The sequence below is a fragment of the Chaetodon trifascialis genome, chromosome 18 (genome assembly GCF_039877785.1).
Source record: "Chaetodon trifascialis isolate fChaTrf1 chromosome 18, fChaTrf1.hap1, whole genome shotgun sequence".
Taxonomy (NCBI): Eukaryota; Metazoa; Chordata; class Actinopteri; order Chaetodontiformes; family Chaetodontidae; genus Chaetodon; species Chaetodon trifascialis.
The window spans coordinates 18,490,258-18,506,310 of NC_092073.1; the positions used below are offsets into that span (position 1 = coordinate 18,490,258).

At 43.6% G+C, this 16,053-nt stretch overlaps 1 protein-coding gene across 1 annotated transcript in view; it reads right to left on the bottom strand.

Annotated features, from left to right (window-relative positions):
- The window catches only part of tmem108 (transmembrane protein 108), a 47,869-nt gene that overhangs the window by 3,386 nt on the left and 28,430 nt on the right, over positions 1-16,053 (bottom strand). Inside the window, exons 2-4 of the mRNA XM_070986430.1 lie at positions 14,478-14,561; positions 2,711-4,024; positions 1,364-1,515 (exon numbers count right to left, since the gene is read on the bottom strand). Coding sequence (XP_070842531.1) covers positions 1,364-1,515; positions 2,711-4,024; positions 14,478-14,517 — 1,506 coding nt within the window. The 5' untranslated portion in view covers positions 14,518-14,561. The remainder of the gene's footprint in view (positions 1-1,363; positions 1,516-2,710; positions 4,025-14,477; positions 14,562-16,053) is intronic.

The following is a 16,053-nucleotide window of genomic DNA, read 5'->3' on the forward strand; positions in this document are numbered from 1 at the left end:
GCTTCCCTCTCCTGACGCCGCCCCCCACAACAGGCGGCAAAGGAATGAGCATTGAGCAGCGGAGGAGGAATAAAAGAAAGGAGACACAGTGAGATGGTCACTGGGGAGAAGATGCAAACATGCAAACAGAACAAAGCGATGGCAGATCAAAATAACGGGAAAGAAGAGGAGGTGGACTGCAGACCTCAAACTAAGTTGAAAAATTATAATATTGTAATATGTTACGCTGGCCACCAGATGGCGCTGTTATGCACTAAACACACATTTTTTTGCACGAACTGATGCATTTAATCCAAATCTTTTGTTTTTCATGATAATAGAGACTAAATATCATTTAAAAATTGGCAGAAATGTGCAGGGGATGGAGCAAAAAAAATCATGGAAAACAACTGAGGCAGAAAATTCACTTTGTCAACTACAAAAACAGCCAATTAGCAGCTTTTATCAGCTTAAAAGATTAATATGTGGACCAACCAGCGTGAGACTAAAGCTTCATCAGGAGGCCAAATTTTCTGAATAAATGAATATGTTAAGGGTCATAACAATATACAGAAAACACAGAAAAACACTGGTATTACAGTAAGTGTGCAACAGGAGACTGGCTAATATTGTTAATTGGAATGCATTACATTTCCTGCTCCTGAATTTAAAAGTGGTAACTAAAACAATCATCACCTGGGCTGCAGGCAGGATTTTTTTTCCCACATTTTATATATTCATGTAAATGCTTAATTATATTTCCATTAGTTTGTTTCACCTTACACCAGGTCTAAATGCTCTAAAGCCTTCTCTACACTGTCTGGTATGTAAGAAAATACTAAATCTTACCAGTTTTTTTGCCCCAGATATCAAATTTTTAAAATATGTAATCAAAAAACTGTCTACTAAGTGTGGAATCACATACTGTAAACCCCTCTTCATGTCATCAAACCCCTCAAAATCCCTGAAATATTATGAGCTCAGAGTCCTAATTGGTAGCTACAGCCCCGTTCATCACATCAAGCTCTTTTATCCGCTTGTCACAAGAGGTTTAGTTGGTATGAGGTTTGGAAACTGCACTGTTCTGACTTCCTTTTACCAGATGTGATACTTACAAGTACTCTTAATAAATACCCTGCAAGGAAATTCTCTCTGCTTGCTCCCAATAGCAGCCCTGTAAATCGTAGTAATACAGTGTCATGCTCAAGTGCACTTCAGCAGGCCCGAGGCTTGCTGACAGGAGAGATTGGACATGGATCCTTTTGTTGTTTCCATACTCATTAAAAGCATTCTGCTGACTGATAGTGAAACATCAAGTGAATGTCCCCCCATTTCTGTGTGCGGTGCTGTGCACTAATAGAGTCAGTGTGCCAGTAGCTTGTACCTCACTCTCCAGAGTGTGTATCTCTCTGGGCAGCTCCACGGCGTGTCTGCTGAAGTAGTCCATGGTGATGGCGTTGTTCCAGTAGCTGAGGTTGTTCTCCTGACTTGACGACTTCTTCTTCCTCCTCATACAGCAAACCGTCAAAAGCACAGCTAGATCAGGCAGAGACAAGGAAGGGAAAAATGAGCGTTAGCACAGAGACTGGAAGAGCTCCGGCTTCAAAAATCCTCTGAAAGCAAGCGCCCAGAGTAGCTGCTCAGGTTGAGGCTGTCATGTTTCACGACAACATGTCACTGATAGAGGAAATTGTGGATGAAAGGAAGAAAATCCACCTTTAAAATACTGTTAGAAATGGCTACTTGTGCTGCACCTTGGAGTAACTTTGATCTGAAACAACAAAGCTGTCTCTCACTAAGAAATTTTCAGGAATTATGCAAGAAAATAATGTATTATCAAAGGGGAAGAAATCCTTATTTCTCCAACGGACCAAAATGCAAAAAAATGTGTTTTGCCTCAGGTGCAACTTGGCAGCTCGATGGAAAAAAAACCAACCTCTCCCTCCCTTGCTGTTATTTTGCTATCGCACTCTCTCCAATTTAACGTAACAAGATCAAGCCCTGAAGGGGCTGCCAAGAGGCTTTCTGAAAAAATGAGGAAGATTGCACACAGAAGCAAGTGTAAACCATGAAAGTGGAAGAAAAGCGAGGGCATAAAATGAAGATTTTATTCGAAAATGACTCTACTGTGACTCAGAGTAAACTACTTTGCTTATTCTGAGAGTTAGATGAAGAGATTGATTGAACACTGAAGCTACAGCTAGCAGCCAGTTAGCTCGGCTCAGCATATAAACTAGAATCAAGGGGCAACAGCTAGCCAGGGCTGCCCGAAGGTAACGAAATCTGCCTACCAACACCTCCGCAGCTCACTGATTAACACCTTGTTTGTAGCCTGTGTGTTTAATCCTTACACCAAAACATAAAAACGACGAGCTGTAATCTTACTGTGGTTTATGTGCTCGACTGCTACTTGGCTGGGCTCCTGGATTTTGGTGCCCTCAGACAGAGCCAGGCTGCCTTTTTCCTTATGTTTCCAGTATTTATGTTAAGCTAAGCTAAGCTAACCTATTGCAGGTTGTAGCTTCATATTTGCTGAGCAAACACGAGAGCGAGAGCGGTCGTCTAACTAAAGCAAATTATCCAATTTCTTAAACTGTAGAGCTATTTTCTTCAATAGCAACATATGTTATGTTTTATGGGTCTAAATCAAGGTCAGCCAAACTCTACAGTCATCTGACTCTTTTTATAGTCATTCATTTCACCTTTCTCAAGCTGCTCTGACATTACTTACAACACGAGGACACGGGCACGCTGATGGCCAGCACGATCCACACAATGTCCATCCTGCTCAAGCAGATGGTCATGCGGGACGGCGGGGAGTCAACGGTGGGGCCTGAGCTGTTGCCTGGCGTCCAGGGGTCCTGGGTAGTGGCAGGCACCTGCCTGTTCAGGAAGTTCCCGCTGGGCTCTGAAGGGGGCTCCGAGCTGTTCCCCTTAGCAGGCGCCTCCTCGACTGGGCTGCTGTTAGAAAGCAGCCCACCGTATGCAGTTACGTTCCCCAACCAGTGTCCCAGAGAGGCAGTGTCTGTGCCATTGCCTTGGACAACCTGACCAGGACCCTTCTCAGTGGTGGTCTCGTTGGGTGCAGTGTGGTTGTTTGGGATGATTGTTGGATTCTGTGTCTTGAGGCTGGCCTCAGTGGGCAGGGCTGAGGTGGAAGCAGTGGAAGTTAGATTCTCTGGCGGGTTCTGGACTGGACTGACAGACCCGCCATTCGGCTCTACCACCAGTGGGTCGGTGGGGGGCTCGTTCGCTCCGTGCACCTCCCGCAGAGTGATGGCGTGGTGTGCAGCGCCTCGAACATGCTCCCTGAGTTTCAGGCCTAGTGCGAGGTCAGCATCCACTGACGAAGACGAAAGGGAGGTCAAGGAGGAGCGCTCGAGATCTGGAACAACCTGCCGGCTGGGGTCGGTGGGCTCCTCCACACTCAACTTCTGAGGCTCCACGTGGTGTGCAGCGAGTGTATCTCCTCTGTCTGATCCAGAGCTGGACATAAGAGCCAGGGGGTTTGGAGCCCCTCTGGCGGTAGACTCCACATCTATATTTGGGACCGCTGTGCTGGGAGATTTAGGGCTGCTGCTGCTGCTGCTGCTGGCCTGCTTAGTGCTGACAGTAACTGGGTTATGGACTTGAGGTACCCTGACCAATTTGTGCATGTGGCCTTGGTTTACAATATCAGAGCTCGCCTCCAGGGGCTGATTCACATGACTTTCAGTGCTCACAGTGTTTGTGGTGACAGTATTTGTGTCATGAATGGGAGGGTCGCCATGAGCCAGGCCGGAAGTTTGGGGTGTGTGAAGCAAGGCCAGAGGATGGAGGGCGACAGTAGGGAGGATGATGTTTGACGGTTGAGTGCCTCCTTTGGATGGCCATTCCCCACTACTGGAGCCTTCCTGATGCCAGTCCAGGGGGGGAGGTTTGGGGGCAGACAGGGGGCTGCTGTGGGCTGCTGCCATGGAGACAGGATCCTGGGATGCTTGGCTGAGGTACAGCTCCTGTGCTGATGACACCAGTCCTACTGACAGTGCTAGGAATGCTAGAACACCTGCAGAGAAAGAGAGAGAAAGCTGATGGTGAGCACAGGGCGACACAGATCATCCTTTTAGCCTCGAGTATTACTGGATTGCTTGCTTTTATGTGTGTATTTTCAAAATGTCTTGTCTGACTAATCATCTTTTCTCTCAAGGATCTTGCTACATTACGTTAGATGAGAGCGCAGCCCGCCGGCTGAAATCGATTGCTCAGGTGTTCAGAGGAGACGCGCAGCCTTGTGTTGCCTTCATTACGCTCCCCAGCCTTTAATCTACTGAACCCCAGCGTTTATCACTCACCTAGTCTAACTAGGCAAGCGCTTTATTAACAACATTATTCACTAGGTGAGTTCTACCGCGCAGCTCGGACTGGGAGGATGTCTCGGTCTTTAGATGCAGAGTTCAATCAAAGCTGCTTCGTTACGCTGCAGAAATGCTCACAATTCACTGAGGTAATAAAATAACAAGCGATTATTTGATTCTAATCTCCAGATAACACAGAAAATGGGTAATCTTGTCTTCTGTTAGGCAGTCAAAACAGAATTAGATACAGACATACATTTAAAGTGGAATTCTGACAGGTTTGCTAATTTTCAGCACTTTAAAATAAGGTGAAAATCAATCATGTCCATTTGCAACCAGTGCAACGGTCACCTGCTTCACGCTCAACGCTACACAAAATCACCTGTAAAGACATTTTTACAGTCACAGCCAGCATCAAAATAGCCCACTTAACATGCTACAACCATCTCAGCGAGCCTGACAGATTCACTTTCTCGAGCTCAATCCCATAAGGAGGCTGAGTAGTGACAAGTCATTAGCAGGTGCCTGTGGGGAATATTGGTCCTATTATGTTATCCAGACAGTAAGAAAGTCATAGAGGGAGGAACGTGCAAAGGCTTATTAATTTCCCCTTTGCTTCCTCCCCTCAATCCCTTATTGACACTGTTAAACACAGCTACAGCGACACGGTAGCGGAGCTCCCAGCGGGCGGTTTCTGTGCGTTCATCTGAGAACAGAACACGCATTAACACACAGCTATCATAAATGAAACTCCTGTGTCAGTGAGGTTTTGTAGCATGTTTCTGCCACAGGACGCTGAGCTGAAGACGGTATGAGATGTACAGAAGTTCAGGGTTATTTTGACTAACGTGTGCATTTCATTTTCATTTCGCTTTAACCATTGTCAATGTTACTTTAAGCTTGTGACTACAATGAAACTACATTTTATGTGTGATGATGGTAATAAAGGAACATGTCAACCCAGTACAAAACTGTGGATAACTGATGTGTTTTTAATATTTTTTTGGACAACAAAGCAGGTCTTTGGCACAGAAGAGTAGGCTCAGGTTTGGGATACAAAGACCTGTCAGTCAGTTCATTGTTGGTTTTGCTCTATTCATGGAATTTGTTGGAATGGAATAAGAAAAACACAGAACACTGCCAGTCTTATCCTTTCATAACACAAATGCAAAGTCCTTTACTGAAGAGTCAGATTAGACACACACACAAAATAATCTTTTTTTGTAATATTGCCAAACCGTACCACACAAATTTAGTCGAGAATTGAGGATAGTGATTAAGACTACATTGTTTTATCGCTCACGAAAGCCCCGAAAAGTCATAGAGTCGTAGAAAACACACAGTCTAAAGCCACCAGTGTGACCTAGATGTTTTGGCCATTGTTTAGCTATGGTGCTCCCTCAGTCACTATGGAAACCCAGTTTCCATTCAAAAGAGGGGCAGAGGAGAGGGAGATGGGAGAAGATGTGAGGAAAGAAAGCTGTTGAACATGTGGAAAGAAAGGGGAAGAAAGGGTCACGATATTTTGGAAAATGCTGAATTTAAAAAAACCCCAGGAAACAGTCAGTACCAGTGATCTCAAATGTCTGCGTCTTTGAAAAGCTTCTCCATCCTCTTTCCTCTTTGTTCACCGGGGGGTTTTAAATACACCACAGTAGAACCCCAAAGCACTGACTATTTAAACTCAGCCTCTGAATCATTAATCATATCCCTCCATACTCAATCACACAGACTACCAGGACAGAGGGCCCAGGCCCTGTCTTCCATTAACCAAGCCTGTCACGTCTCTAATCCACGGAGCCCTCTCCAGACCCATATCTGAGGAGATAACACACATGGCCAGCCTTGATTTATGACTGCTCGTCTTTCCTAAGATGATCCTTTAGGCAGGGAAATAGAAGACAGACAAACCAAACCGATCAAAGCTGAAGTACGTGGGCTATTGTTGATCATCGGTAAAGTCAACAGTGGACACATTAGGACGGATTTCGAGGATAAAGTCCTTTGAAATGCTCACAAGACGTCACAAAAACATCAGCATTTTATTAAAAATACTAACTTTAAAGATAGGAAAGGCGCCTCACAGCGAGCTGCATGCAAGGTAGAGTAATAATTATGTTATTCAAAGGAAAAAAAGGAGAAAAAGAAGCGTGGATGTTAACAATGCTGTGGTCGGGCTTGAGTCATACCTTAATCAATACCAAAACCTGGCTGCCACAACCTGGCAACCCGAGACTTCTCCTGAATAAAACATAATGCCCAGACCAGAAACAAAGTTATATCAGAAATGAGCGAATTAAATGCTCGGGCACACACATAACAGGAACACATTCTCCTGATTTGTGTGTGTGATCAGAAACATGCCGTATCACCCTGATCTGTAACCACACTGCAGATTAATATTCAGTTGGGAATTTGGAGTTGAAGTCATGTTTTATTAAAGATGACTGTCTGTATGTTCATTAGTGCTGAATAAATAGTGAGGATAACACTGACCTCTTCTGAATCACTCTGTGTAGAGCTCTGAGGTTTGTTAGTTTAGATTTAGTGAGTGAGAATCCTTGCTCGACATCAGTAGGAAAGTCATTATTAAGGTCACAATGAGACAAGTTTCCAGGGGACATAATGAGCGAGCATGAATTAGAGCTTATGAGGAGATCAACACATTTCAGTGCCTTAAACTGCACAAATTGGATAAAATAATGGGTGGAAAATGTTCAGTATCCCAAGAAAGAAACCTCCCTGTTAGCTCACAGTGCAAAACAGCCCTCGCACAAACTCTGTTGAGGAACAAATGGCCTTACTAAATTCAGACAGCTCACACTATTACTGCTCTTTAATGGATGAATGCATGAATATTTGTCAGGCTCTGTGATCAGCTTGACCTGTTTTTGGAGTTTCAACGTGTGATTCAGTGACAGCTGATTAAAGCAGACTGATGGCATGGGATGAAAGCTGCATCCCACTGTTATGTTTCATAATTTACTAAAGAAAAACAAACTGTGGCAACTTTTGCAGAAACTGCAGGGCATCAGTCACCCTGCAGTAATTCATATATGCTAATGCTACTTTTTAAAAAATGCTAATGTTAGCTGTGTGACCTATGCTGTAGCTAACTGTAGAGCTAACTTTGCCTACTGTCGTTTCAGTTAGCGTTGCAATTGTTAGCATCTGAATTTCACATTGATATATGTCTAATGTTAGCTAGCTTGAGCAGACAGATAGCAGTCAAAGTGTAGCAGGTGATTCAAACATACAGACGTACCTATGAGTGGTATTTTGACTGGTTTATATGAAGATAGCAATTTGTGTAACAGGCTTTACTGGGTTCAGTCTGTGAAGAGTTAGCCAGGTAGCTAAAGTAGCTAATAGCAGAAGTCAGAAAGTCATGAAAATATTTAGTCTATGTTACATTGTTGAATTTTTGTGTGTGTGCAGGGCTTACATGTGTATCCACGTCTTTTACACATACACCATGTCTCACACCGAGGCAAATGGGTGTAATTTGTCACAACAGTTGGGCGTCTGGCTGATGGAGTGAGAGCGTAAGCAGGGTGAACGCAGACCGAGAGCCCGGCCCTGCCTCCACAAAGACATGCAGAGGAGAAGCAGGCGCAGCGAGTGAATTAACTGGAGAAATGATTGAAAAGGCTCGAGAAGCGAATTGAGCTTTATGAACATCCATTATTGAGTTGAAGCACTGGGAGGAACACGAGAAAATTGGATGGAAAAGGGGAAGAACAGTGAGGTCGGACAGGATGGGAGAATGTGCAAGGAGAAGGACAGTGGTGTAGTGGGAGTACGCGAGGGAGAGGTGAGGGTGTTCATCAGTGATAAGACATGGACAAAAGCAAAAAGGTTGAATTAGACGTATTAGTATGGAAGCCAACAGTGGACTAAAATGTAAATATAATTCCATTGTAGCGCTATAATTTTCTATTTATGTGTGTTAATTCCTTTCACATTGCATTTGCATTTTAATTTAGTCCCCTGTAGACCAAGAAGGACATGTAAAAGGAAAATAAAGTGTGAGAAACAGGAGAATCAAGGAGACACTTTTTAAAATTTGCCTTGCTCAGCAACACGCGTCTACAAGCACGATTTTTCCACCACTGTGCCTGTTTTTTGATATTTTCTCACAAGCACAAAAAACACCCACAAAAATACTCGGTCTATTTTGAGTAGTGGTGATGCAAAAGAGGACGCGAACGACAAGAGTTCTGTAAATATGTGCTCACAACAAGACAAACACTGAATTAAAGCTATTGTTCTGACTGGAGGGCGACACACAGCTTACACTGTTATCACTCACACCGACCTGTTGCCCTCATTATCTGCATCACCCAGCTGATCATCTCAGAATAGCACATGCTAATATCATGGAGACAAACAACACCCATGTAAAATTACTGTGAGATTATGCCCTCATCTATTTGACTAATGGCGTCAACCTGTCTTCCATTAACTAAGCCTGGGATGTGTGGAGGGAGGGGGAATTTATGCAGAAAAACTGCTGAATTAGGGCTATTTGAATTCATGGGAAGCCAGTGACATTCGTTGAAGTCCTCCACTGATGCCACCGGGGACATCAATAAATCATGTTGCAAAGCAGGATCCTGTGCACTGATCCAATGCAGGCTTTGTCCCACCAATCATTCATTATTAGACTCAATGTCAGGGGACAGGGGCCAGAGCGGCTGTCACTGAATTTAAAGTTACACTGGTGAAATAAAAAAAACGTCATAACATTTACTCCTGCTGCTGAAACTCTGTATTACATTTTTTGCCATGGGTCCACTCATAAGCGAAGACTCAATTCCAGAAGAACAATATCTTTCAGGCACATGCATCATGAATCTTCCAGCCTAATCAATCATACTGGAGCACTTAGTGTGCGGTATGCCGGCTATCAGTGCATATACACTAGCCTGGCTGCATGATCAATCCTGAGCAGGGGGGGTACTTGCTGTGGAGGGTGGGATATTTATCTTTTTTTCCAGGGGTCACCTCATTCTACGTGCGATGGAGAACGATGTGGCTCGAATATACAGTGACAATCTGCCTATGAAGCAAGTGCTGGAGCCAGGCTGGTTGCGTTGCATCATCAGTGGGCAGCTGGCAGTGGCACTTTTGGAATTGGAGGCTCTACAGGGAGCCAAAAATAGGAGCTGCAAAATCATCCATCAATAACGTACTTCTGAACAGTTACAGTTCTTTATTCCCCGTCATGCAGCCTGAGCAGCGAGATGACCGTACAGTATGTGCGAGGAACAACATGAGAATCTGGCCAAGGTCACACGTTTAAATGAATGAATCTGCAGCACAATGATCAAACCTGAATCAAGATTAAATACCCAACAATACGTAATGATGTCCCGCATTAACGTCTTCACTCAGATTAATGTTCTCTTTTCTCTTTTTACTATTGCTCTGCATGTGTGTAAAATATTCAAACAACTGTTTTAACTTTAATCTTATAATCTTTTTTTAGGGTCCAGCATTTGTCTGGGGACTATAGATAAAAACAGCCTTTTCGCTGACGTATGGGCAGCAACTGCAGTAGTAATGTACACAGTCTCTCTTAAATAAACTGAAGAGTAAAGAAATAAATAAGATTTAATAATTTATTATAGTTGTTTTAAGGAGGCAATGTCCGTGGTTCAGAGAAAGGATGACAAAAAACAACCAACAGTACAGTAAAAATCTGGATGTACTGCGAACCAAGTGATGATTTTTGTGCTTCTGGAATAAACTGCATCGACTTACAGAAAGTGTCATCATCAGCCCTAAAATAGCAGAAATATGTAAGTTTGGATTTTCATCTTTTAGGTTCACACTCCCCACTCAGAGGAAAAACAAGGCGTGCTCCAAAAACTTACATCAACTCAGATGTATCTTGATTTAAGGACAATTTTGGTCATTTGTTATTCCACTAGGTGGAGTTTTTGTACCTTTTAAGAATATCTCTTTTCACAGGAGTAAAATTCTGATAAAAAAAACAAAAAACAAAAAACGAATCCTTTGTATATTTAATTTTTTGCTTGCCTAAATGTTGGTATGTAATCGCTGAACGTTAACTCCCCCAGGTTGCTAAAACCTCCAGAATATTGCACAGGACATGACCTTAGTATCCTCAATAACCATGTCAACATGCTCTTGAGCAAATCACAGACCCTCTGAAAACACTCTCACTGTAAGTTGCTCTGGATAAAAACTTAATGCCTGAGATGTAAAAGTGCAAGAACTAAAGGGAATTACTGTATGTCCACCTCATTTTCTAATGGGATAAACACGCATAACTTTGGAAGCCCCAGGGCATTGAACCCTAACCAATAATTAAGGATGTCCTCTTCACCACCCACCACCCCTCCATGGATCACATTTAGCCTCGTTTATGCTAATCACAACCACTCCACAGCAGTGGACAAACCTCCATGGGATTCCCCCAAATCCCTCGTGGCAAATGGAGAAAGCTTTATCTTCAGCGCTCATCAGAATACCAATGAACCTTTATCTCATCATACCGGGACACTCACCAGGGCTCCTCTATCTAATACAAAATTAATTCATATCTCACTTTTGAAGATAAAGGCTGACAGACCCAAATCAAAGTAATCATCAGCCTTAAATGAGGAGTTTTGTTGAAGGTAGTCCGAGCCTTCAATTTGAAGCTTTGACGTGCTGTCAGAGCGAGTCTTAGAAACTGATCAGATCCATCAGGTTCAGGCAGGCGAAACCTTTTATCAGCAGGCCGAATGGAGAGCGGCCTGACTAACTGCTGGTAAGATTGGATTATTACGCCTGGACAGAGCACAATCGGCCCTGACTCACTTCAATGGACCCACTGCACTTCTGCAGTATTACCGCTAGCAACAGTACTATTAGCACTACTGCCACCTGTAACATTATCACTAACACTTCTACAATCAAAACAACTAATAGTACTACTTTAGCACTGACTATCGCTACCTGTGATCATTGTTACACAAGTAATAACAATACTTCTGCTTTTACAACTTCCACTAACATAAGTACTACGTTAACTAGGCTACAACTACCAGTTCAACTGCTAACACTACTGCTAACTCCACAACTGCTGCTGCTCCTGCTACAACAACAACAACTACTACCACTTGTGGAAATCCAATTGCATCACAATACTGCTACAACTACTAGTTGTAGTATTCCTAAGTACTAATATCATTTTTAATACAAGTGAAACTGCTCTACGACTACAACGATTAGTAAAAATATCACCACTACCGAGACCAGAACTTCTTCCAAATTGTACTCCAGTGCAGTACTTGAGTAAATGTACTTAGTTACATTCCACCACTTCCTCATATCACTGTGACTTAATTGCTACTAAAACAATAAAATGTACAACTATATCTTTGCGTACGTTTGTGTGAATTTGAACATCTGCTGTCGTCAACAGTTGGGTTGTACGATGACGTGTAAAGCCAAAGAAAGTGGATGAGGTGTTTTTCCTTCCTGTTCGGTGCTGTTGTTGGAGCGCACTGATGCTTCCTGAATGTCGCCCTTCTCAGTTAAGAACAACAAAGTTCTTCATCTCAGAGCGCTTTCATGAGCAGCGTCACAAACACAGCGCCGTCTGGAAGTGCAGAGACGTATACATGGTCCTGGGCGTATAAATAGAGTGTCATCTTTACAGTAGCACAAACAGACAAATTCCTTTGGTTTGCTCTTGGGTGTGTTCGTATGCCATTCTGGGGAGAGTGTCTCTCCCGTGAGGGGAAACAGACAGATAGGGCACGTCCTGTGGACCGCTGGAACCATCGTGGTGGAGGAGGACTACTGCAGGGGCGGAGTGGTGGGGAGGCGGAGCGGGGAGGGCGCTACAGATGTGAGCCCTGAGATAAGGGAGGAGAGCTTTCGTAACAGGATAATGGCTTCCTGTTTGAATGCTCCACAAATTGTTTGTCAGGTTACAGCAGCTTTGAACCGAGACGTGTTTATCTGAGAATCAGGCGGAGGGAGAATGCGAAAACAAGAACAACAAAGAGTCCCGGTGCTGTTTACTGGGATAATGATTTAGCTACAGCGACTGTGACAGTGGCAAAGGATCTAACAGGAAGGAGAAAAGTTAAACAGGAAGTTGTCTGGAACCTGGGGAGCACACAGAATTGCAGGCTTGCAGTTATACAACTCCATTACAGTCACAGATGCTGACAATTTTCTCCACTTAGAGACAATATCAATATTTTCACTGTTGTTTGGCAGCTTTAAAAAGCCCACAAACATGACACTTTAATCATTCCAGACAAGATAAAGTCAGATTGGGAAGATTACTCTCGCCTTGTGTAATCATTTATGATTCACACCAACTGTTCTTCCAAGCCATCATTTATCTTCTGCGTCGCTGACTTCAAACTATTTGCAAGCAACCGTCTTACTTGTCAGGCTTTGCTTTGAAGCTGCCAGACAAAACCTAATTTGCTAGAAACAAGAAAGTTCTCTGCATTATTTCAGATGTATTGCGGGATCACAGTAAGTTTGCATAAGCACATACGGGGGCACTGACAGAAGGCAGAAGAACAACAAACAGCGCAGAAGGTGACCAAAGGAAAACAGAGAAACTCTTCCTGCTCTGATGTCTGTCATGATGCGGTATCATCAATCTCTAGTTCTCTTCTATCTGCAGCATCTCTTCTCTTGCCTGGAGCCAAAGGATGTAAAGGCACATCTGTCGGCTGGTCCAGAGAGAGAAATGAGAAATGTCTCTGTGCTGCACAGAGATTTCAGGTGGGCTTTGCAGCTCCTCAAAAGATGATGGAGGAGTAACGTGCACAAGGTATCTCCAGCTGGATCAACTGAACATGTAAAGCAAAAGGGAGCGCTGAGCATTCAAAGACGAGATCCACCTGGTCACACCCAAAAAAGAGGCTCTCAATAAAGGCTAAATGGTCGGCAGCGTTTGACTCAGACTTCCCCTCCTCAGGACCGCTGCAGTGTGACCTCGCTTCACCTCTGCTACAGCTTAAAGCACTTCGCTCACAGCAGTCCAGTCCGAGTTTATCACTTCTGAGGGGATTGAGGCAGATTTGTCTGCAGACAGCCTTTAGCTCCGCTGCCCTGAGGTAGAGCTTGGGGGTGCATACCAGATATCATCAGGCTGTTTAGCTAACCGTCCAGGAGCCTGGTGGGTCCCAGTCTGATCCCCATGTTCCATATTCATGTGACATTCTGCGCTGGTAGCCTGTCAGAGCTTTATACATCCTCTCCCAGAGCCTTGATCCTGTCCTCTGAATATAAAGCAGCACAGACTTGAACTATGACAAGAACTAAGGGGAGATAGGACTGTATGTACAGTATCTGATGTCTGCAAATTGAGGTTTCACATCAGAGTCTCCAGCAATAAAGGAATGTTCTTTTACTCAGGCGCGACGGGCCACCGAGAGAACACAGCAAGCTTGTGGTCAGAAAAAGGTTTATTAGTGGATTAGTTGAACATTTTGGGAAATACGCTTATTTGCTTTCTTGCCATGAGTTAGATGAGATGATGAATACAGCTCTCATGTCCAGGAATACAAAGCTATAGGCTTAGTCTATTATCTTAGCTTAGCCTAATGGATGATTTGAGAATAGGATCAATCCTCTCATCTAACACCAGAACAAACAAAAAAACACCAGAAAACAAATAAGCGAAGAAGCTAAAATGCTAAAATGTCAAACTAATCCTGGAAACTTTTCTGAAAGCTCCACTATATCTGACTTGGCATTTAATAATACAGAAACGTCTGGAAAACAAACAAAATGAATGGCTCACATCAGCCAAAGCCGGCGGTTCAAAGTTGCTGCACCCAAATTTAATCACTACTGTTTTATTGTCAATGCACGGTACTTTTAAAACACACACACACAACTCTGCAGCCAACTTCGGTTGTCTGGTGACGCAAATGCCTGCAAGTCATAAACAAGGGAATCATTCCCATCCCTGTCATCCATCCATGTTTTTGGTTATTATACCAATAGAAATGAACATGGCATTTGTATTCTATGCTGATAAATTCATATGTGTAAGATAGAAACAGGACTTTCACCAATATTTCTATTTTGACTTGGCTCACTGGCATTCTGGGTCCCTGGTAGCACACCCAGGACACCCTGCTGATGCCCTCTCCCCCCGCCAGGTCTACTCACTCAGCAGCTGGCAGCGCAGGACCTGCAGGCTTGTCTTCATGGTATCATGTGATCCGGCTCCTCCTCCACAGTGCTCATGGTTCTCTAGTAAAGAGAAGAGAGAGCAGAAAGAAGAAAGGTGAAACACTCAGGCATCAAAATTACATTCAAGTCATGGTCAAGCATCTGTGTGATATACTGTGATTATGTCTGGGCAGGTTTAAGTAGAGTCGACGTGAAAAAGGAAGAAGGGATTGAAGACATGATTGTGTGGATTAACCTTGACAGTTCAATTCTTGTAATGACAGCGAGACAACAGTTTAACTTCTCACAGTGGATAATATGAATTACGCCCAACTTACAATGCAGAATAAAAGACCAGGTAGGACTGTGGTGGTGGTCAGCCTCAGCTGCCAGGCTTCAAATCAGCATTGGCATCCTGCAGGCTGTGCTGGTCAGTAAAACCAATTATGGAGCATTAAACATTGACCAGTAAGCCTTGTTCTGAGACAGCCAGTGCATGTGTGTCAGCGAGACGAGTACCCAAGGGTGCTCTTTAGGAGAATGACTCACTGATGGCCTTCTGTTAAATGAAAGGCCAGACACACACACATGCACACGTCTCCTTTCACCCCCAGAGGAGTGTGTGCATGTGTGTGTGCACATGTTTGCTTCCCTTTGTGGAAATGCCCTTGGGCAACACACGTGCCCACACCACTTCAAAAGAAGTGTCTTTGAACATATACACACACCTAAGCACCCTTCACCCTACCTGCATAAATAATCTGTTGTGAGTGTGACGTGAAATTGGATTTGCGCCCCCCAGGACGAGGGGTCTGGTTGCAGGCAACCTGTATTTCTGTAGAAGACGTGTGAGATGAGAGGGACAGACAACAAAAACACAGGGTAGTAGGATACCGATCCTTTCATAAGGGTTTATTTCTCATAAATGCAGCCTTGCTCTGGAGACTGAGAGGAGGCAGCACATTACATCTGAGTCATCCTGTTTGTATTGCTGCCATTGTGGCACCCTTTTAATGGCTGCTAATGATGTGGAGCTATTAATCTGAATGATGCAAGCCCAGACTATTTTTGAGATTTCTGAAAAGATTTGTTGAGTAATGGTGGAAGTAAACATGCAAAGGGGGAGAAAATGTTGAGCAAAATAACTGATACTAAATTTGAGTTTGTGCTTGCCAAATACAAAACTTGCTGGCCAACATGAGCCTTGCTTACACAAAACTAAACATGCAATAAATTTTGAGGGGACATGAGCATCTGGGCTATTTGTCCATCATGAAGCAGGTTCAGACAAATTGGGGAAAGAATGTCTTTGAAAACTTTGTTGACAGGAGTGTAACTGCTGAGCAATATTGCATCTAAAATTCACAAGCATTAGGCTATATATGACAGTAGCTAGGTTAGCAGCTAACAGCTAACTTTACTGCACTGGTTTGCGTCTGTCTGGATGTTCTCCAGCAGGGTTTGGTAGCTTAGTTAACAGGCAGCTAATAGGAAAATAAACCTGATAAATTGTGACATTACTGAAAAAATCTATTTTATTTATTTTTGAGGAAATATTAAAAGCAGAACCTAC